This window comes from Struthio camelus, chromosome 2, assembly GCF_040807025.1.
Source record: "Struthio camelus isolate bStrCam1 chromosome 2, bStrCam1.hap1, whole genome shotgun sequence".
Taxonomy (NCBI): Eukaryota; Metazoa; Chordata; class Aves; order Struthioniformes; family Struthionidae; genus Struthio; species Struthio camelus.
In genome coordinates this window covers 160,387,922-160,411,646 of record NC_090943.1, presented here as the reverse complement: position 1 = coordinate 160,411,646, position 23,725 = coordinate 160,387,922, and the positions used below count along the sequence as shown (strand labels likewise).

Below are 23,725 nucleotides of genomic sequence, written 5' to 3'. Positions count from 1 at the left end.
GTAAGATATGCCAAGCAGCACCTTTTCCTCTTTGGGCTTAAGGGTGCAAAAATGCTGGACGATGCATCATTGCTTGCCACGTCTTCCTTTCCCTCTTCTTGTCTTCCGAGAGTGTCATGAAGATTTTCACTTTCGTTGTGATCATCTGGTGAACAAAACAATCAAGAGAATAAATTCCCCTCTGATTTCTGCTTGCAGAAAGCTAGCTTGGAGCAGAGCAGTGAATTCAGCAGCATGAACTGAATATTTTATTTATTTGGATATCACGATTAAAGATACATTTGTGCTGTGCAGCATTGACAACAGCAGTAGTCCCCCTCCTGCGCAAAGCCATATACTGTTTATAAATAGTGCCCACATCCCCTCTCTTCACTGCATGTGTACCCACACCGAGCACACGCACATCAGAGGCAAGTGACTGCTCCAGCTCTCATCTGGTAGAAAGATGGTGGGACAGATTATCATCATTTTTCACACATACTACTTCATAGCAGTTAGTCTGCCATTTGCGGTTTGTCATAGCAGTACGAGACCCTCCAGTCCCTTCCAAATGGCCAAACTGGAGCCTAGCTTGGAAAACATTTCTCGCCTTTCCCCTTTGCAGAGAGGAAAGACTGGAAGACAAAGCACAGAAAGAGAGAGTTGAAGAGTCTGATTCACATGATCTCTTCCAGACAGCTATAGACAGATAAGATGAATTGCTTCCAGAAGTGCCTATTTTTCTTTCTGACCATAAAGAGAATCTCAACAGCTAGCTCAGATATAGCCATCCACATATGACCAGAGGAGCCCTCCCCACACCTCTCCTTTTTGTCCTCCCGGTCCGGCAGAAGTCCCACCAGTACCTCTGCCCCTTGCCTGCCGTGTCTGTGTTCAATGCCTGCCTTAGGAAGGGAGTTATATGTTATGGGTAAAGGTTTAAAATTTATTGGCAATTCATTCCGATATTGATATTTATAAGTAGGAATGTTTAATGACGTTGGATATGAGCAGTCTCTGGTCTGGAAGTTATCAAATGGTATTCACAACAGTAAGGATGGCTTGGTCAGAAATACCCAGTGGCTTAGGTGACCTTCTGGAGACATCCCTGCAGTATACGAGAGGAAACACATCCAAGTGCATTTTCTGCACATAGCCTATGACACTGTGCTCCAACTACAGACCTAGAGAAAAGGTTATAATGGTGCTTCCCTATCTCTTTGCAAAGATGTGGTCACTTGAGGGACACTTATAAACTGCAGTGATGATAGCAAAGGACCATCCATGGTACAGGAAAACTCACTTAGATTTCTTAATCACAGGTCTCATCAGGCCTGAATGCATCTGTGCCTTTTTTGGCCTGGCTTCCCTAAGCCCCTATGTCAAGGCAGGTACAAACAGATGTGACTTTGGCCTGGTGCTCCAAGCATGAGCCAGCTCTGGTTGAGGTGTCCTGCTGCCCCGTTAGGGCAGCTCTGTGTTGGAGCTGATATGTACAGTCTCTCCAAAAAATCTCTACACTAGCAATCTCATACACCATATATGCTCTCTGACCGCCCCTCTGGCTCTTGTCCAGCCTTACCAGAACATAGGGAGGGTGAACTTGTCTCCTGGTCCGTGTAAGCAAGACTACTTTTCACCCCTTGAGGGCAGAGTGTCTGTCCACAGATTTGCTCTGCATCTGTAGCACCAAGTTCCCATGACTACCTCCCACATCCTATTTACTCTAGAGCAGGGTGTTTGATCACGGTCTTGTAATACTCTGTATTATTTGCTTTGTAGGCTAAAGTAGATAAAAATTGCAGGCCGGCTGGGACCAGGCGTGTGTCAGTGTGACGCGCTGCCTGGACCAATCTTTGTAAGCTCCATTTTGTTTCCATTAAGATGTAATGTCTTCTTAAAGTTTCTTTCCCTTCAAGGTTCCATTTTTCTAACATTTTTTTAAACACCTGAACGGGCATCCTTTTTTCCTCAATAATGGCATGTATGTTGTGGGTAACTAATCAGGTTGCAGAGGTGTGGATGCTTACAAGGAAGACTGAAGCAAATTAAAGTACAGTGTAGATCATGGTATATCTTATCGAGTGTAAGATAACAAACTCTAAAATATCTGTAATTGCTTGGAAGTTTAATGGTATTTGGCTTTCTCTGTTCCAAAGCCCGTGCTGTAAAGGCCAAAGGAGAATCTTTTTAAAAGTAGCACCCGTTAGCTGAACAGTGCTTATGATACAAAATAAGTATTTCTGCTTCTGCCCGGTAGCGGCCCAAGATATGGATGGCTGGTTTATTGCAGTACTATAATTCCTGGGCTGCACTAAACACTCAGGAGTCCATATTTTAAAAGACCCCGCGAAGTTAGAGGCAAGAGACCGTAACACACAACGACGGAAGGGGAATAGCTCGCTCTGGCTGAAGTACCAGTTGTGTTGAAGGTGAACAGGAGACTGTTTAGACAGGAAAGAGCAACAGCAGCGGGTGGGTGTGCAGGAGAACGTCTCATTAGCTTGGAAACCAGCAGTGCATTCAGAGGAAGAAACAGGAGCCTCCGTATGTCTTGTGGACGTGCCCATACCAGTTAGATAAAGATAAAAACAAAACCCTTGCACACGCTTAGGAGGAGAACTGCTGCTAGATAAAGCTTGCAGCCATCACACACCGCTCAGGCTGTGTCCTTACGGTTTCTAGCAGAAACAGATCTCCTGGATGGAATTACATACCTGCAATGACTTATCTATCTCTAGATTAGAGAAAAACCTTTCAAAACCTGTTGTCTTTCTGTGGGAAGAACCAGGCTAACATTTTTATTTTGCTCTATCAGATGCGGCAGTCTGGGCTCGCAGGATCTGAAGGTGGCTCTAACACAACAGCTAATGCAGAGGGAATACACTCGCTCTTTACTTGGGAGTGATAAGGAATTTACTGCTCATTTTATCAGTTACTAAGTCAATAGCCCTAAAGCAATTCAAAGTTCACTGCGAAATTAGTATAATCCCTATCCTGCTCTCACCAGCTGCAGTATTGATTTATGAGGCCTTACCCAGTGCGTCTTTGTTTGCAATAGTTAACCCTTTTTCGCCTTTTTTCTTCTTCTTCAGCTTCATGCCAGCAAACAGCCCCTTTCTGAAAAAGTAAAGAAAATTCCTCATTGTAATGCCTTCTAGGCCTTTTCTGTACTGGAATCTAGTTTAATTCAAGGATCTGTTGAGCAGCAGTTTTAATTTCCCAGTGAGATCATTTTATTTTGATTTTGATTTTCCTTTTATAGAAAGTAAACAAGGGAACGCTCTGGTTCTGTGCTTCACCTAATTTTGTTTCACTTCAACATTTGGCAGCACACAGGGGAACATACTAAGCAAAGAGCTGCAACTTCTTTTCAAACAAATGCAATGAATGAGAAGCAAAGAAAGGAAATCCATGATAAGCCTCCAGTCCTATTGGCTTCCTCCCCGCTCCCCCCAATTCTTCTGCCTCTGATGAGACCAGAGATAAAAGCGACTTGCAAATAATAGGTTCCAGGTCAAAAGCAGTTTTCCAGTGAATGAAGATAAGCATAAAAGTGTTTGTTTAAATTTCCTTTGTGAGGACGCCCACTGTGCCGGTGGCACACACACCACAACAGCTTTTGCAGTCTATTTATTTATTACTCTTTACTTATTCTTTACTTTTGGGGTTGGACAAGAACTTTCTCCTCAAGCTGCGTTACAGGGCTGCTTCAGCCCAACATCAGTCCCAGCTAGCATTGCATGCAGCTTTTCTGCCTCCTTCACCTGCCTGTAGCCACTTCTCCCTTCGCTTGATTGGGGCAATAATCCAGCCAAAAACTGACCCAGTTAAAGCTTTGGAGAAGATTTAGCCAGATCATTTCTCAGATAATGCCTGGTTAAAGTGAGGTTATATTCGTAGCCTCATTAAAGTTTCCTTATTTCCTATATTCACCCAGTTTTGGTCTCAACACCTTGCCACACGCCCATTATGCTTGTCCAGGACCAGGGAGCTTTCGTGAGGCAGGACATATGCATGGCCACAAGCACGCACTGATAGACTATCAACACACTTTTCCCCCCTATCATTAGAGTAATTATATGCTTAGATTGCTATAGGAATAAAAAAGAACTTTTCTGGAAAAGTACACAGCCCAACTAGCCCAAAGAAGCAGTTATGTAAACCTGATACCAATCAATGCTCAAACACCCAAAATCAGAGTGCTAAAGAGTGTGTTTAGCTCTAAAGGAAAAGTTACTGAAAACTAGAAAGGGAATCTGATAAGGTTTAAACATCCTATTCAGATTAAGCAAATTCAGCTGAGTTGCCAAGTCCAGGAGGAATGTTAGCAACGCTTAACTCTACAGCAGAGAGTGGACAACTTCCATACGGAGTCTGGCCAAAAAAAAAAATCATTACACACATACGACTTGCTGCAGAGAATCTCCTCCATGTAGGTCTAGCCTAAGTAAATGTTTTTTTCAGGGAACTGAAGGTATTTATCCTTCACAATAGGGGCAATCCATCACCTTAATACGTAAGCTACTTGTCATTCAGTGATAGCACATGTGCCCCACAGATTGTGCCAGAGCACACAAATAGCATGCCTAATGTGCTTAGGAAAGTCATTAAAACCTTTTGAGACTGTTCTATGGATATTATTTTCCTGATAGAAAAATTGTTCTTTTGGAAAGATAAAATGAGTAAACTTTCCTTGAATTTCCACAAAGGGTGTTTCTTTTCACCTCAGCGCCAAGATATAAATTTGATCAGCTGCTGAAACCTGGAAAATTACTTTTTCTTTCCCCCCACAAGACTGTGAAAATGTTTCAAAGGAGAGAAAATCCCAGGCATGCATACAGTTTCACCGAATTTGATTATGTTCCAAAAGTTATTCATACCCATTTGTTATCCCCAAAACAGGCACACAGCTGTGCTTGCCACCTCTAGGAAGATGCAAAGGTGTTGTGAGGAGAGGGTTTCCAATGCTCCTCGCATAACCCCCAAGGCCTGGTGGAGCACTGTGGGCAGTACACCTGGGGTGATGGACCGAATGGGGTGTCCCACTTTATTCACCTTTGTTCCACCACCTCCGCAGCTCAGTGCTCAGGCCCGCCTTCCCACATCTCACAGTGCAATGGCACTGCCACGTCCTTGAGCAGTGCCCCACGGGTCTTGGCGTCCCAGCAGCCTGCCTTCTCCCAAGACCCTGCCACAGCACCTCTGGAGCAAAATAATCATTCTTATTTCTTTAAACTGTGATGCCCAGTTAATCCAAGGCCTACTGGTATGGGGAAACGGATAAGGGATTCTGCAGGCACAAGCTGAAGCTTCAGGATTTTGCCAGCCACTAAAGTACATAAAGAGCATCTGTCACCGGCAATGCCCAGCAACAGTAATATTTGGGATATATTTTCCATCTAACACAGAGCTGCTGGTATGTTCACAAGCCAGTGCCCTCACGTGATGTGCAGGTATTCTTGACTGGCGGGAGTGCAAATTGTCAGATCCCTTTGACCAGGGTGCAAGAATGAGAATGAGTTAATGCAACACTCCCAATATCTTCTCCTCCTCCAATGCTCCATGGCTGCCACCGCCTATTGCTGCTGACCATGTCACTACACGTGGTGCACACTACAAACATCTTTGCCACAGTGAAAAGCAGGACTGGGAGTTTCCTGGCTGTCATGGCTGTCCTTCAGGAAGAAATATGGCACTGGAAGAAACTGGGATGTCAGGACAGACTTGAACAGATCACACGGGGTGCAGGAAAGATCGTTCATCTCTTGTTGTCCTGTGGTGAGGTTACTGCTGTTGTGGTAGCGCTAACAAGATTTAGGGCAGATTCAGTACTGACATACTACGTAATACGAAAATATAAATAATGATTTTGTTGCTGTCTGGAGCCAACAAGCTAATTTAAGATATAATAAAACAAATTCACGTCCAAAGAGAAGGTTGGAGAAAAGTTTCTACAGGCTACTAATATACTTACCTTGGAGGTTTCCAATTGAAAGTGCTTAATTAGAAGCAATTAAAAATCAGTAATCTCAGCTAATCAGGAACATTGCTTAGTACAAATAGGACTGAGTCTCTCAGCTCATTCCACACGGGAACAGTTTCTTAGATTGTAAAAAATCTGGAGTAAGGACTACTTCCTTCTTTTGCATATGTACAGCGGCAATATGGGTCCTAGTTTATGACTGTGATTCATTGATCTTTCCTGGATACAAACAGTAAATAAGAGTGAGACACCAACCATACAACAGCTTTCAAACTGCGTTGGATTTGAAGCAGGGATCTGCAAGAACAAGGGCCCATTTCCCATAATCAATGCCACAGGCCTAGTAGGTCTCTGAATTCACTGATTTGCATATTCTTCTCTCATCAGGATTTATCTATGGCAGCTTTCGTCTTTCCCACTTGTTAGCATTCCAAAAAAATCCTTTCATGCCCTTTTGTTTTCATTTAAGCTGTCCATTCACAGGGGCCTCATGATCAAATCTTGCTCTGCATAATGTTCTCTCAGCTATCATTTAATTGTAATCTGAGGTCTAATTTAAAGGAAAGCTGGAAAAAAGCACTTCAGACTTGTCAGCAGAAGAGAAAGAGCCACCTTACTAATCACTGAATCGACTTGGAGTTTTTCCTCGTTGTTTAAAATTAGTTTCTTCTCCAGAAAAATGTTCCCAGAAGTCCATGTCCTATGAAAATTAACACAGGAGGAAAATACCTTTCTACTGCAGGAACACTTGCACATCGTGTGTTCAACTATCACTTTAGGACAAGCACATTACACTTCATCCCTCTACCAGCAGGGGAGGGATTTGTGTCACCTCAGCTAGAAGTCTACCTCTGTCATCCTAGGTACCTTCCCAGCTGGTAGAGAGAAATGGGCACTTCCAGGCCGTGCGTTATCTGACTCGTTTAGATATTTACTGTAGGACGACAGGAAACACATTTCTCTCCATTTCTTATAAAATCAGAAGAGCAGCTTGCACTATCCTAATTCTGGTATGTAGTCCAACCTCACCTCATCGCTCACGGAGGGACCTTCAGTTCCCTTGCACAACGTCTCCTTCTCTCCACAGCGGTCCTGTGCCATTCAGGCAAAACCAACTCTTAACTTGCATTAGACCAAGATGCTCGTCAAGGCCCATTTTTGTAGGCATGAGCCTTGTGATAGCCTTCTGGCACACGGACCACACTCCCAGCGACTACAAAGTAATGAAAGCAGGAAAGCTGGACCTTCCTGGCAGAGAGAGTGGCCAGGAAACTACCATATAATTGTGCTGCCATTTAGAGGGACCTGGACAGGCTGCAGAAATGGGCAGAGAGGAGCTGCATGAAGTTCAATAAAGGGAAGTGCAGCATCCTGCACCTAGGGAGAAATAACCCCATGCACCAGTACAGGCTGGGGGCAAACCAGCCAGAAAACAGCTTTGCAGAAGACCTGGGAGTCCTGGAGGACACGAAGTTGACCATGAGCCAGCAATATGCCCCTGTGGCAAAGAAGGCCAACAGCCTCCTGGACTGCATTACACAGAGCATTGCCAGCAGGTCAAGGGAAGTGATCTTCCCTTCTCATCAGCACTGGCGAGACCCATCTGGACTGCTGTGCTCAGTGCTGGGCTCCCGAGACATGGACATACTGGAAAGAGTACAATGAAGGGCCCTGAAGATGACTAAGACATTGGAGTATCTGTCATACAAGGAAAGGCTGAGAGAGCTGTGACTGTTTAGCCTGGAGGAGAGAAAGCTCAGGTGGATCTTATCAATGTGTATAAATATCTGAGGGAAGAGGGTAAAGCAGACGGGGCCAGACTCCTCTCCGTGGTGCCCAGTAACAGAATGGAAGGCAGTGGGCACAAACTGAAACACAGTTTCAGGAACACAAGAAATTTTGTCTGAACATAAGAAAACTTTTTTTCTTTGAGGATGGTCAAAGAATTCCGATTCACTGGAATCGGCTGCCCAGAGAGGTTGTGGAGTCTCCATCCTTGGAGATATTCAAAGCCTGGCTGCATGAGGCCCCAGGCAACCTGCTTTTGTTGGCCCTGCTTTGAGCAGGGGGACCACATAGTCTCCAGAGGTCCCTTCCAACCCCAACTAGTCCGTGATTTTGTGGTTCTGGGGATCCTTGGAACCACAGAGGCCAGACATGGAAACAAAGACTATTTTATCTTGGCAAAGTACACCTCTAGAGACCATCCAGAAGTCCTCATAGGACAGCGTGAGTGAGCTACCAGCAGCAGACTATCCTCACTGGAGCAGATGCTCCACTTACCCACAGAGTCCCTTCCTCACTGAAAGCAGCAGTTTCAGTAAACTTTTTGGTATCATCAAAACAATTTAGTTCTAGAGATGACCAAAGCTTTGTGCAGCTCAGATCTGAGCCACCTCCAGTGCCTAAGGACTGTAAACCTAGGAGCCCAGTGACTGCTTTGACATCTGAGAAAGTGTTAGAAATTGAATAAACAAGAAAAGTACCATTCAGCTTTCTCACACATGAATGTAAAATTTGTTAGATGGGTCTGTATTTTTGCACACAGTTTTGCGGCTCCTTAAGATTCTGCCTCTTTCAATAAAACTTAATTTTCCACAGAATTTTGCAGTAAATCAAACACTATTGCATTGGAGAATAATTAACTCCACATTATTAGTTCCCATTTTCATTGAATAAACCCAAACAAAAAGAATATCTTTTTTTTATGTAAAAATGTAAGAAAGATTCTTGGCTCCTTTTATCACTTCCCCAATATGTAATAGTTAAGGAAATTGAAAGGAAAAGTAAATTATCTTATTATTTAAACTGATCATTTCAAGGGATAAAACATAATTACAATATGAAGATGGGGCTTCAGAAGAAAAAGTTTGATCAATTTATAACCATGATGCAAGTGTAACTGGTTAATTCAGAAACAATTTTTACTCAGCCAGTAACTCATTTGTGCTAATAAATAAAGTCCCATGGAAAATATTTATTGCATTAAAGTTAATTGTTGCAAAGGGCTAAACAAAACAGCAGCTATCTATCTAGTCAAGTGGAAAGCGGGAAGAACCTTAATGAATGATTAACGAAGTGTTCACTTCCTCCATTCTTTTCTCAGAAGCCAAAGGAAGATTTTGGCTGTTTATTCATTTAACTTATCTCCCTTGCCGGCGCAGGACTGCTTCACACAGCATATTGTCGGGTACTTTATCCTGATTAATCAGACTCCCTGTATTCCAAAATCCATTATTTCTGCTGCTATTCTTTCATAGTCCAGCCGATCTCATGAGCTGTCTTAACTTGTTTCCACTTTTCCTGATTTCCCACTGTTTCCTGTATTTTGACAGGTCCAAGGATTTGTAAGAGAAAAGCTTCAGCCTCTCAAGGAAGCTAGATACACAACCCTGTGTGACAAGCTGCTATTTAAAATACTTGCGTGGCACACACACAGGTATCTGTTCCAAGGCTTGGGGTCTGTCACATCTACAAGACAGCATGATCTTATGTCTGACCTGAGCTATTAATATCTCCTAACATATCAGCAACAGCAAGACAAAATTGCAAGGTGAAAATATGCTGGTCAATGTTAGTTATACACTAACTCTGTACATGCAATAGTGGGCTCTAAATTAGCTGTTACAACTCAGGAAAGAAATATTACTCTCTTTGTGGATAATTCTCTGTATAACACGAGAAATACCCTACGAGGTCAGGCCTGCTATCCATCTAGCGCTATTCCGTCTCCAGCATTGGCAAAGGAGGTGAGCCTGGCCACTGTCTGTGGTCCTTTCCCCCACCATCCACAATGTTTTTATTATGAATGTTATTAGCGGGTATATTTTTACCTAGTCCTTTTAGTATTTATGGATATAGATCATAAATACTATATCTGTGCATGGCTGAATCACCTAGCAGTCATGCTGGATCTGACTCAGGAAGAGGTTCATAATCGTATATCTGTCAAAATGATCAGAACACGCAATACAAGTTTACACCTAATCCACCATAAAGCCTCATGCTGCAAAATTAATCCATTCTGGGAACATGTTTGAACCGGAAGGTGAGTTTCTGCCGCACTAGCACTGCCTCGTGTGACCAGCACTATTCTTGACCAGGTGCTTGGATTTACTATCTCATCTCCCTGGAGCTGAACGGGTGTTTGGAACAGAGTTACAAAAAAAAAAAAGAATGATATGGAGAAGATGAACGAGTATTTGCAATTTCTCAGTCCTGAGACCACAAAACAGGAGCACTGCATGAAAATATCAGGCAACAGGCTTGAAGCTAAACAGTGGCAATGTTTTTCTATAAGGCACATAAGTCAGAACACACGTTGCCGGGAATGTTGTTGAGAGTAAACAATTCAAAAATGTTTCAGGTCCATGTATGGAGTTTGCTGACATGGACGCTGAACGTCCATCCAGCTCAGAAACTCCCCGACTGCAGGAAACCCCTTAGCTTAGGATCACTCTATTCCCATCCCGTTTCACAGACTCTTTCCTCAGGTATCCATCCTTGGCAACTCTGGGAAGGCAGAAACTAGGGTTAAGGAGACTTTATCCAGTTGCTCCCTTTTTTTTAGCGCTTTAATTCAAAAGTACTGTTTCCCTAGATGCTTTTATACGCTGATTAACTAAAAGATAATCTGAAAGAGGAAATACCAGATATACTCAAACACTCCCTGCACAACTTGTAATTTCAACCTTTTGAAGCGTGCACAATTCTTTCACAAATGAAATTCAACTCAAAACCTCCAACAAGGCTTTCGAGGCAATGGAGCAGCAGCAGAGGCCCTCTGCAAATGTGGACCATTTACCCAGGGACATATAGCCCTGGTTCTTTCAAATCCTGCCCCTCCTGCAGGGAAGCAACAGCTTTTAACTGATACATTTAGCATTCTTATAAATTAGAAGTCATGATAGCAAATAGGCCACATCCTGAGCAGATGTAAATCAAGAGCTGTACTGCATAATTACTCTTGTGTCAGGGCACAAGAGCTGCGTAATGGACCGACTAAGTATGAACACATACACCCACAAAATAACAAACACATTATTACCCGCAAGGGGAACAGATTTATCTCGTTCCTGCACCTCTTACAGTCATTTCCCCCTTTCCAAAGGGGACTTGAGCCATCACCTGCTGGTCTGAGAAAATCTTGCCTGTACTTTGTGCAGGTAGAAATGATTAGAGAAAGCAACAGACAGTATGGAACAGATAAATATAAGCAACAGTAATTGCTTCTGCTACCAACAGTTAAGGACTAAAGGGTTTGTTTATTTTCCTTTCCTTCAAGAAGAAGTCTTTAAACATGATCAGCTGAATTTAAAATCAGAGCTTCGGAGGATTCCCTACGGGCGTTAGACATACCTCTGGGACTGCGGTGTCATTGCTGAGGGCTCCATCCTGCTCAGGAATGTTTTTCTTCCAGGTTTTCTTGCCTTTTACACTGTGAACAGACTCTCCAAGCTCATATTTGTATTTAAGACTCATTTACTTGCATGCAGCAAATGGGATACCCGGTTAGGCAAGTCGGTAAACACTGAACTAGAACCAGGAATTCTCTCTGTGCAAACATTAACGCCTCTCACACCTCGCAGCCATCCGTGGGAGCACACCTGTGAGCCACACGCTGCTTACCAGTACCATCTCCAAGCTAGAAGGACATCGAGATCTTCGTGCCCACCGAGACACCTTAAAGAGAGTGAGCTTTTAGACAGACTGTGCAACCGCTCTCTGGAAAATTAGGCCTTCCAGTGTTTAAAACTGAGTAGTGCTCCCCAAAAATGGAGGCTTCTGACCTTCCAACTGAAATTTTACTTTTCTGCTTGTTTGGTGTCCTGGTCATTTCAAATAATCACTCTGGAATTCGGTAGGAAGTATTGATTTCAAGTAAATATTTGAATACTTCCAGATATTACAATTTGCATTCGTGTATGCATATGCAGTTACTATTTAATAAGAACATCCTTTCATTTTGCCTGTTTTCTCACTGTTTCCACTCATAACTCAGCTACTACTACAATCCTTGCCGAGAACAGGTTACAGAAGCAAAAGTCCTCCTTTTTTCTGCCACTTCCCAAAAGACTATTTTCACACTGCTCTTAACCTTTTGTAACACAAATGAGAAGGAAGTCATCCATTGAAAGGGCAGTCTATTAACACTAGGCTAAGTATCTTTTTAAGGATACCTTTGGAATTATGTACTCAAATCCCAGCAGGGTGAATTCATCCTTCCCAAAATATATCATCAAGTTCACTGCTGTGTTGAGGTACACAGAGCATGCGAAGCATCTGCAGTTTTACTCAGATACGAAGTGCAGCGGACAAACAAAACAGCATTAAGCGTTTTTAATCCGAGTGATCAGCCAAGTTCAAAATTCTGAGTCCTTCAATTTCTCTCCGACCAATTTTGACAGCTGGCTGCCCCCGAGAGCCTACAGTATTTGCTCTGTCCTGGTTCAGCAAGGGATAAGCATCCAGCCTAGCTGCCAGGGAGTCCTCAGTTAACCCCAGGTACACCCGTGTTCGACTTGAGCAGTTAGGCAAAGCTCTGTTACAAGGAGAAACTGGTAATTACATCTCATACAATCCTACATTTTTTAAAAGTGCATTCAAAATCCCATTTTCTCCAGTGGAGCAGAACGGGAAATGTTTTCTCCATTCGTCTTTCCAAAACTCCCAGTTAGCCCAAAGCTCCTACTCTGCCTTTTTGTGGGGATGTTTTTCTTTGATTCCTTTTTCCACTTTCTCTCATCCTCCTGCTGCTTCTCACACAAACAAGCCATCATAAAAAAAATATATCAATAATGAAAATCATCACGAGCACGTGCTTCAGTCTGGAGTTACGACATGTGCCTACGCTCTGGGTGGTGGCCACCATTTCTTTAGCTGTCTAGTTCCCTCAAAAAACTTCATAACTTCTTCAGTACAAAATGTTAGCTACATCGACCCTGGTAGGGTATAATAAAATATCTAGTAGCATGTAGTAGTGTATTCTAGTCCAGGGAGACTTGGGTGACACCAGAACAGTGTCCTCTCTGGGACACACCATATAGCGCTGTCACTTTAAAACACATTCAGCAAAGTTGGTTTTAAAGCACTCTGTTTCCAAGTGAAATCCTAAACATTGCGAGCAGCTCGCAAAAGCTCTCAGGGGAAGGGTGCTCACAGCCCGGTAACATGCAAAAAAAGGGCAATATCAAACTTTTAACTTTCAGAACTTCCAGCCATGTTTCTCCTGTGGGGCTCAATTCAGAAATGATTCATTACCAGTATGAGACGGTTTCACTACAGTGCCCTGAAATTTGCACTCGGATAAGCTGAACCGGCAACTCTGGAGGAAAAAAGCTATCAGGGGAGATGCAGTCCTGGACACTCCAAATCCTCCATCAGTAGCTAATGAGTCTTGCTCACCAAGGTCCCGGAAGGCAATCGAAATTTCCTTGCTATGGATGAAAGCCTCCATGCTACGCTACCAGCCTGCTAAGCCATTTGGGTCCCAAATGGCTTCTTTCTTAACTGCACAAAACTTCCCATAAGATCTGCAGCAGGTCCGCAAGCACCTCTTTTGCTCAGCTGGAAAGAGTGACTTCAGCACCCGATTAGCACTTGAGCAACAGAAGCTGACCCAAATTTTCAGCTCAATTTTTGCTCTGTCCTAATCAAGAATTTTCTTTTTTCTTTTCTTTTTTTCTAAAGTGGGTAACAAAAACAGCTCTTGACTAAAAGATAGAAAGAGGAAACACTTTGGAAGAAGGAGAAAGTGGAGATTACGTGTGTTTTGATTGTTTCTTTTGCACAGGAAATGTTTTCAGACTCATCAGACTTTAACAGTCCAGGTTCGATGTGCAAAGAGGAGCAAATCAACCAGCACGCTACATGGGCTGCTTGCCTGGAGCTGGCCTGCAAGGCCTTTTCCCACACACCCACCCCTCCTATGAGCTGTGAAACCTTACCAATATGTGATGCATGTCAGAAAGGTGCTTTAGCAAGCAGCTCACACCGAAGACACCTATGGCACCTGCCTTGCTCAAGGACTGTCCACTGCGATGAAAAGACAAGGCGCAATCTTGAAAGATATGGATGGAAAAAAAGAGCATGGCTCATCAGTCCACGTGCCTCCAGACTGGTCACCAGTTGGCATGAGGAAAAAGTCCTACTGACAATTTTATAATTAAATAAAATAACGGCCAGGAAAGGCCACTAGGGTGGTATCTGCTCTACTTATTGCCAAGAAGGATCACAGATCTGCTTTGTCCACTGTGATCCTTTCAACAGTAATTTCTGTTCACGTTTCCTAAAGTTTACATGTCCAGAGCTACCATGCCACAAGTAGGGCAGACACAGACTGTCTGTGTGTAACTATATACGCATTGAAATCAATACATGTTTGTAGATCGCCTGGTACAATGGAGAGTCTTGTCCTAGGAATTACTCCTTTCCTTTAGTTATTAATCACTAAAAAAGTGGTGACTATTACACAGAAAGCAAATGCCAAATTACCGAAATCACTCTATGTGTTGCTTCCTTCCTGTACGACAGTTGTACTGATAATTGCTTTCCCCTCACCCTGTGTCCCTCTTCACTAGTGAGATTAAAACTCTTCAGGAAAGAGACTCTTTCTACCTGTGCAGAAATCCTGGCCCAAACCGCGGGGTCCTGGCCTCCAGCTGCTATCGTAACAGGAGCAACGAAAAATGTCCCCACAATAATTCTGGCTCTTGCTGTCAAACAAAGCCAAAGCACCCGAAAGGGCACTGCACATTTTCGGGGATAGCAGTCTTCAAGGGGTCAGCCAAAAACGAGGAGAAGCAGTTGGTTAAAATCATCACGTTAAAATCAGTATAAAACAACAGGGGCTAGTTCTAGCTGTGGTGTTAGCACTGGGAAGTGGTGCTGAACGGCCACAAGGACGTTGCCTTTGCAAAACATTCATCTTATATCACAAAACACTGCCTGGACGGCTACTTCTCCCTGCACCATCCCGCTCTTCTCCCCTCCCCTAGTAAATGCCTGCCTGATAATATCTGGTGAAGGCGTTTTTTCATGCAGTGCCCAGAGGCTGACCGTTGCTTTTCAACTCCCACTGCTGTCAAACAGAAAACCCCTCTCGAAGAGAGACAGCAGGCTATGAGCACCGGGGCTGCTTCGTAGGGTGCTGCAGTGCAGTAATGAGCCTGCCCGAGGATCGGCATCGGGTCCTGGCAGCAGCTGAAGGCACCGCAGCAAGCTGCAAAAAGGGTTTGTTTCATTTTACGAATCTGAGGCTGAACAGAAAACTCTCTCGTATTTACAAAGCGGGTGTTTCCAAAAGCTGTCCGATAAACTGAGATGGGGTTGTGCCCAGCACCTAGTCATAAGCATTTAGCAATGTAAAGGAACTGGACAGCTTACATAAAGGGAGGTTTTCAATAGTCAATATGTTAAAAAAGTGACTCAGACCATCTTCTCTCATCAAACAGCAGACCAATCCTGGGCTAAGCCAGGATGTGCAGGGAAATAAAGGGAACAAGTGATGTGGAAAGGAAGAGAAAAGTCACAATATGGAGTTCATTGCCAGCCTCACCCCTGCCACATCCAAAAACGTTATGTAGCTTTGGGCGGTCCATTCAGTGAATGGGACTTAAAATACTTACCTGTCCCATGGGAAGAGTGTCAGGAGACTTCAGTGTTGTTAGAAAAGCACTCTGATGTAAACCGCAGTATTTGTAGAGATGGGCCTGTGTAACTAAAGAAAAACTCCCTTGAACAAAGTGCGTCCTTGCAACTAGTATAGGCACTCAGAAATCAAGTGTGCTTTGATTTAGGCTTCTCTAAAGGCTGCAAAATATAACTCTCCATCATCTTTGAACTCCTGAGGGACCCGATGCCTTTTGCTGTATGGGATCTGAACTGGTCCCAGGCTGAACATGCTGCTGCCAAATGCAAACAACTATAAACTGAAGAGTTAATTCTTGTTGTGGTATGCCAGAAAGCCTGGCCTGTAAATCACCCGCTGCTAGGGAGGCCTGGAAGTGTAGAAACAATGTTATTTGAGAGTAAGTAATACTTTACCAGAAAAACTGAGATGTCTAAATAGGCCATCTCCTCAGCAGGTATAAATTGGTGCATTATCTCTGTGACAGTGTGGCCCTAAAAATGAGATTACTATGATTTTTGAGGGAGTAATCCATGTGTTGAAATCCAGGCAGAGGCATCCAGCTACTGATCCAAACGAAAATGAGTAAAGAGGTCTGATGGCATCTTATTTAAAAAGCAGCATTTCACTGTCATAAGTGATGCCGCAGAGTTTATTGTGGACTAAGAGAAGTGCAGATCTGCAAGCGTCCGTACCAGACCGTGGCAGCCAGGGTGCACATTTCTAGGCTCCCGGTAGCTTTGATGGACATGTTGGAGACTCGTTGGGACGGGATGGAGAGCCACAGCCTGCTGAGGACCACAGGTCCTGGCTGGCACTGGGGAATGCGGTCAAGGAGTACGTTTCTTACTGAACATTGAACTGCTGGATGCTTTAATGCTTTGAAAAAGATGTTGAATTTGAAAAACAAAATAAATGTCTCATGAAAGTGAAGAATTACATTCAATGTCCCACCCAGAGGGACCATGACTTTGTGCTTTATCAAGCAATTTCACCTTTAACTCAGTCTTTTTGCACTTGCTTTACTAACGAGCAGCTCGACTACGCATCTTATTTCTCCTCTAGGGGCTTGTTATTCTACAGTACTCCCGGCACACTTAATCTTCTGCTTTCCAAAGACTATTTGCAAGCGTTGTCAGCATGGAGCTAGAAGGGGAGAAGAATAATTAAGTCCCAGCTGGATGGACTGAGTGCACAAAGAGATGCAAGGTTTGGACGCAGTTGTGGTGATCAGTCCCATGTCAGATGTTAGTTTTTTCAGGGTATGGACTAAGCCACAGAGATTGAACCCTCTTCTTCCTGCCTTTGTCCACACACACATCCCCAGTCATCAAAGGCTACCTGGGTCCTGAACACAAAACATCCTTAGGGCTGCCCTATTTACGCCAAAACCTGCCCAAATTGGATTCAAGCACTGCTGCACCCCCAGCCGTTCTGGTAAACAGAGTTGTAAAAATACACCTCCACAAGGAGAATGACGAGCTCTGTTGTGCTCTGGTGGGGAAATGAGTCTCTGCCTCCCACTCAGTACAGGGCTCTGCATCTCGCTGTTGGGAGAAGTGGCCCAAAACTGTGGCCCACCAATGCAAACCACAACCTGCTGGCTGGGTCTCTGGGAATGCTCCCGTAAAGCAGTAAAATATTCTGGGAATGTCAATTGAGCAAGGATATTTGCAAAGATGCTTTGGTTTTATCAGTACCTTGTTTGCATTGGAATGTAACCCTTGGCTAGTCAGCAGGGACATATTAATATCCAATGAATCCTTTCTGGCATGGGAACAAAACTAGAGTGTTTGCTGTAGGAAATGCTCAGCATCTGAGCTTATTACATATGCGGTGAGAGGCCCTATCAAGCAATCACGAAGTTTAAACACCGTTCAGGAGCAGGAGCAGGTTGGTTTCCATAAACAAAAGTGTCAAGGCACAAATCTTCTCAAAAGTCTCTCCATGCTACGGACAACCTTCTAGACAACCTTTTTCTTATTTTTTCACTTTGACCTCAGAAAGGCGGTAGCTCACCTTACCGAGTCCGTGATAAGTAAAAGATTCAACATCAGGAAACCTGTCAGACACGCATAAGGGCCCCAACAGGCAGCTGTGGAGGGTGAGGGATGTAGGTTAACCTCCTGGAGTTTTGTCAAAAGCTACTGCCAATTCTTGAGCGAGTAATGTAATTCTGTAAGTAAAGCTGCATGTGTACGAGATCAAAGTCATAGTTTTTGCACTGCTTATATACTTGCAACACTCTCTGGCTTCCTATTTCTGCAATCTTACATCACCAGCATTGGATCTCATTTGGAACGTAAAATACACTGTTAGATAAAGAGGCTAGTAGCAGGTATTTCTGGTATCTCTTTAAACAGGATGACTATCCGTCAGTTCTTGAAGTGTTAAGTATTCAATTTTTATCCATGGTGCAGCTCAGTGGGGCTATGAAATGCTCGACCTTAAAAGTCATATCTTCCGGAATACCCTCTTGTTCTGCACAACTTTCAAGCTAAATTTCAGTATGATTTTAGGGGGTTATCTTCACAACAGACTTTTCTTTTGAAAGTCTAGAGAAATTATGTTTAAACTGAGCGTTTTAGTGAAATAGCTGGTACTGTAATCCTGGCCAAGTTAAGACAGCAATCATTGCAGGGTGACTCATTTTTCCCTCTGGATAGCTTGTACCCTGCCCGGCGAAATAAACTCTTTCATTTTCTGGTCCTGAACTAGTCATGAGAGAAAGAAAAATAATATCACCTGGAACATAATTATTTGTAGAGCATTAGATTATTGCGCAGGCCAAACTCATGGGAGCTTCTGAAAGCTCCCATGTGGGTCACGGGACTGCTGCCATTCAGCACCAGGTGAGCCCTCGGATATGCTGAGCAGGGAGGTAGAGGTGGTCAGCCGCAAACAGGAGCTCCATGCTAACGCTCGCAAACCCATTATACTGGAGGTGAAATCAGTCTCTTTCTTGGTTTTACAGCAATTCAATTTCCCTTTGGTACCAGTAAATTTAAATTTGTAGAAAGAAAGTGTGCAACCTGCCCGGGCTTTCCAAAGAAAATCATTCAAAGCAGACTGTACCTTGCAGATAAGAAGGCCTGAAGGTTTCTCAAACAAACATCTCTCTGCACTTTTGTCATAGTCATCAACGTAGTATCATCCGTGGCTATTGCTCCTTTATTGTACAGGGGTTGGAGGGAAGCTGTTCAAACAAAGGCTGTACAAAATGACTGGGGCACTACTAGTGCCTCAAATAAACATCTTTATGTCTCAATATTTGCTTCCAGTCAACCTACCCTGAAAGCAGCCTGCCTTGACAGGGTGCAACTCATTTGAGTTTGCTGTTCTGGGGTATGAAACACCCTTTGTCAATAATAAGAACATTTGGTTGACTCGTAAACACTTTTTGTTACTGTGGTACTTTTCAGTAGGTGTTTGGGAGCAGCCAAACACCGGCAGTGGCAACCAGAGATGTTAGTATCACAGATAGATAGATAGGAATGACCAGCTAAAAATAGCTGTCTGCGTAGTCTGGCGTGGAGCCTGTCTCCTGTGTAAGAGCAAGCAGCAGAGCAGTCCATACTACAAGTCCCCATTGCATTCAAATGCCTCAATGCTAAACTCGTGGGAAATAAAATGTCACAACTGCATGTGTTGCAGTTGTGAACTGCATGTCAATATTTCAACTTTGTGACCTGATTCACAGGGAAAAGAAAATGCTGAAATATCAGAATTTTCTATAGGTTGAAAGCTGTGGTCTTTTTCCAGCTCAACGTCCTGTCTCCAAAGAAGAAAAATTTGGAATGAGCTTCCTCACAAAGGATCAGATCTGCGACCTTTGTGCCTCAAATTTCACCAGTATTTTACCGGGATCATTCAGTAAAGAAGAAAAGCAGGCAAACGTGAAATAAGATATAGATTATTATATGAAGAAAGATTGTTGGAGGCATGACTAACGTGCCTCTTTCTGTATAAAGACACAGAGAAATAATTAATGTCCTATTCATATTACTCAGAAGGAAAGCAATTCATCACTGAAGACATTTACCATATCCACTATTTTAAAAACATATCTTCTCTAGTACAATTGATCCACTTCCCCTTGTGCAGCACTCCCTAATAGAACTGCCGACCAGTAAGAAATAGAACTATTGCCCCAGCCTTGAAATAAAAATCAGTCACCGTGTTTGCCTTTGATGGGGTCAAGGAAGGGATGGCCCTACTGCCCGTCAGTAGTCAGGCTCCCTGGCAGGCCAGCAGAGAGAGAGAGGCCCTTCCAGACAGCACTTCATAGCAAAGGCTTAACTGGTATTATATGAATTGTTCTCAGAAGGAATCCTGCCCTCTGATGACAATACAAGGAGCGTGGCTCATATTTAATACCTAAAATTAAGCCACGTGAATAATCCCATCCAGATTCTAAGCAACTTTCTGCGGTGAAAAACCATTTGCAGAAGAAGATACTTCCTTTTGTTTACTCCAAGTGCATTCCTCAGGAATGCAGCAGAAAGAGCTATCTGGTAATAACTGGTAATGCTTTTTTCTGAGGATTCCAAAGGGATTGGCAAGGGCAAGCATAAACTCATTTTCAAAGATAGCAAAATCAAGGAACAGAGAAACTAACGGTCATACAGAGGCTAGACTACAAATCACAGTCCACGATTCCTATCTGCTTGCCCAAAAGGCAGGATTATTTGGGATACAGCTAAAGCATGTGAATAAAGTGAGGAGTGAAAGCTGATCTGGGCTTTAGAAAGGATTACTTATTTTTGTCACAAGCTATGCGTTACAGCAATTCTCTTTTTTTAATCTTCTATAATTCACCGCCAATAAACCCTCAGTACGAGCAAACACTAGCAGGAGCAGCGTGAGAAATGAACAGACGATACAGCTGTTTGCTCTCATTGGTGATACAGTCTTGGAACATCTCTCTCTTACAGGAAGCCAGCAAAATTTCTGATCCCTTTGCCTTCAGCAGGGACACAGTAAAGACTTAGTTTTTCCTGCTTGGAGTTATTTGTAGGAGACTCGTGCCTTTGTCAGCCACTTCCTCCACAGCAGCTTTTCTGGTGGTGCTAGCTAAAACCATTGGCCTACAGCCCAGGGGTATTGTTTTAGTGCTTTCCACTCCTCCAACCTACAGATGCACTCGATGGTTTGAAAGAGGCATAGTCAATGTGAAAAGGGTTCAGACAGACAACTGAGTTGCCCTCTATCAGCCTTAGCTACAGGGAATGCCAAGTAATTTAACTTAACTTAAATGTCTGTCATTCCAGGCTAAAATAAATCAAATTACTTTGTATTTTCTAAGAGTATACAAGACCAGAGTTATTACTGATGAGATAGAGTATGTGTACATCTCAGCCTCAGGGTTCATGCACAGATTGAATAAAAGGCTATTTTGATAGCGCTTTCAGGCTTCATTCGTGGCTCCAGCCTGCACAACCAAAAACACCGAACTTTAAAATATCCATCATCACTGAAAAGATTGTATATTTAAGAAATGCTTATTAAGAAATAAAAAAAAGGCTTAAGAAATGCTTTATTAAGAAATAAAAAGAAATGCTTATTAAGAAATAAAACACCCAGAAAATCCACCTCACCTCCTCTGAAAGCAGCAATGGTAAAGACCTAGCACAGAAAATACACTTGGCTTCTATTTTGACATTTGCAAAGGTGCAGCTTTAAAACAAACAAAAAAAAAAAACCAGGAAACAAGATTTCCAGGGTGACTTTCACCTGAAAGTAAAGTAGGAAATACGAACGCATATAGAAAAAGAAATTTAAGCCGAATGCTCAGCTGGTGTCACAGAGCACAGCTCCCCACCAGGCACAGATTTCCCCACTTACAGCGACTGGACCCAGCTCACTCGCCTGGCCAGCACTTCCATCAGAGAGCATGGAAGTGCTTTTGTTTGCCTCAGCGCCTTCCTTTCCTTATCCATCTGTTGATCCTGCATAAAGTCACAAGACGGGTCTTATCTGCATGTGATCTGTTGCCACAGATTTAGACACTGATGGCAGATTCATCTCATCTAACCTCAGACATCTCCAGGGAGCTGCTACTGCCCAGCCTGTCGTCCCAGGTGATTGGCATCAAAGTAGGGGGCAGAGATGCATCAAATGAATCATGCTCCAGGAGCATCCATTTGTCTCCATCAGCTGGAACGGGAGTCTAGATGCGTGAGACATCTGCGTTTGTCCAGATGAATCCAACCCCCATGGAGCAAGTACAGCCGAAGCAACAGCACGTAAAAACAATAAAAATACATATGAAACTTTGTAAAGAGATAGAGAGAGATTTCAAACACAGAAAGATTGTGTAGAGCATTTGTGTTCTGAGGGAAAAAAATGATTTTTTTTTTAATTTGGGAGGTTTCACTTGAAGAGCCCAGATGCAAGGGATTCACTACCCTTGCACTGAACCCCACATGAGTGCAATTTATCTCTCATGAGCTTAGCTGTACCCCAAGGCTTCCCATCAAGCAACTCGGTGTCAGTTTTGCCCTGAGTTGATGAAGGGGGACACGAGCTGTCGCGAAGCTCCAGGGGAGCACAAGGGGTGAGCTCTCACCCACTGCCTACAGTAAAGCAGATTTCCCCCTGCTCCAGCATGAAAGCTGGGATTAGCGATCACAGTCCTGAGGGAGAAGTCATGGAAAATGTGAACCTTGCCTGTGTCACCAGCACTTTGTCCTCAAATGCCATCTGGTGGCCCTTCTTTGAAGCCCTGGCCTTTTATATCCACATGGATCCTTTTAGTCAGATCACATTGCTGGATCCCATGTACGTCCGAACAGCCTACGTTTGGGCTATCTCCAGGCAAAGTTTCAGTGATACCTTTAGTTGCTTCAGGAGAGCAACATGAATGCAAGCCTCCCAGAACTTTTGCAGTAGCTCTGTGATAAACAGTAAAATGGTAATAAACATTTTTAAAGGAATAAAGAAGTAATAAGCACTCAGGAAGGAGACAGATGACTCGGTTCTAATAACAGGAGTTTCACCGTTGCACTCCTCCTAAAAATTTATGCCTCCGAGGCTTCCACTGCTCGTTTCGTGTTCTGTCCTTGTGGTCTGCCCAGGACCTGCTGCTTTGGGCTTACCACAAATACCAGTTAGATAAAAACAGAGCAAACTAAACCAGGGAGAGATGAGGATATAAGTTATGAAAGCACATTAATTATGCAAATCTTAATAAGCGCAGAGAGCTGAGCAATAACGTAATTCACAGGGGTTTGGAGAGCCTGTCCCGTCAGTCTGCGCTCCCTGGGACCAGGCCCGGGAGGGTCCTGCTAGAGAAGCATGCTTGTTCTCTGGTGTCCCTACATCACCCTGATCCTCCGATCCATTTTTGCCATGGAAAAGGATTCAAGCCGTGGAACGAGGAAAAGGAGGAAAGCTGCATTTTATGCATCCCTGAAGCAAAAAGTGTCCCAGAGCTATTTGTTTGAAGAACTTAAGAAACTTACAGTTTTATTTTACTCTCTTCCTTGGCAGAGAGCACTGTCTGGGCCTCATAAGCCACCACGTTTTGGCTAGGTGCGTAAGAAGCAGCTGGAAGTTTCCTGCTGTGTCCATGAGCTCTTTCTGTACAGACACACAGTACAGCTCTTGAGCTGGCTTTTGTCTTTCCCAAAAAGCAAAACTTGAGTCCGTAGCTCACAGCTAATCATGAATTAAGAGCACCTTAAGCACCGGCCCAGCATCCCTGGGAAGTCAGAGCTCTGGGTCAGAAATCTCAAGCTTTACATGTGTTGGAGACCTTCACACATGAGAGCAAGGTGTGTTAAGAGACAACGTGGAGTCCCAGCAAGGGGTACCAGTGGTGTGGATGACCGATAATCCACAGAGGGGGACAGAAGAAGAGGACAGTTACAATTCCCTGAGTGCTTACAAAGAAACCCCAAACCTTCTCTAAAGCAGTGACAATGCCAATGGAGTCAAATGCTTCTTTGCAGCCTCACAGAATTAGCCAGGGGAGATTTGGGGAGATCTAACTCCTTCCTTGGTGTGCTTTTCTGCTGCTGCTGACAATTTCTCCCCGCCTGCCTCAAGCCGAAGCTGCCTTGCAATGTGGGTTTCTTTCAATTTAAATTAAAATGAGTCATTTGCACCTTAATAAAGCCGCATCATTTATT

The 23,725-nt window shown here is 43.6% G+C and overlaps 1 protein-coding gene across 2 annotated transcripts in view; it reads right to left on the bottom strand.

Annotated features, from left to right (window-relative positions):
• The window catches only part of FER1L6 (fer-1 like family member 6), an 88,748-nt gene that overhangs the window by 62,850 nt on the left and 2,173 nt on the right, over positions 1 to 23,725 (bottom strand). The window contains exons 1-3 of one of the 2 annotated variants that reach the window (XM_068933226.1): positions 11,324 to 11,406; positions 3,017 to 3,099; positions 22 to 145 (exon numbers count right to left, since the gene is read on the bottom strand). In XM_068933226.1, the coding sequence (XP_068789327.1) occupies positions 22 to 145; positions 3,017 to 3,099; positions 11,324 to 11,358 (242 nt within the window). In that variant the 5' untranslated portion in view covers positions 11,359 to 11,406. Of the gene's footprint in view, positions 1 to 21; positions 146 to 3,016; positions 3,100 to 11,323; positions 11,407 to 23,725 lie in introns of those variants that run through there. The other variant, XM_068933227.1, reaches the window with a different exon arrangement.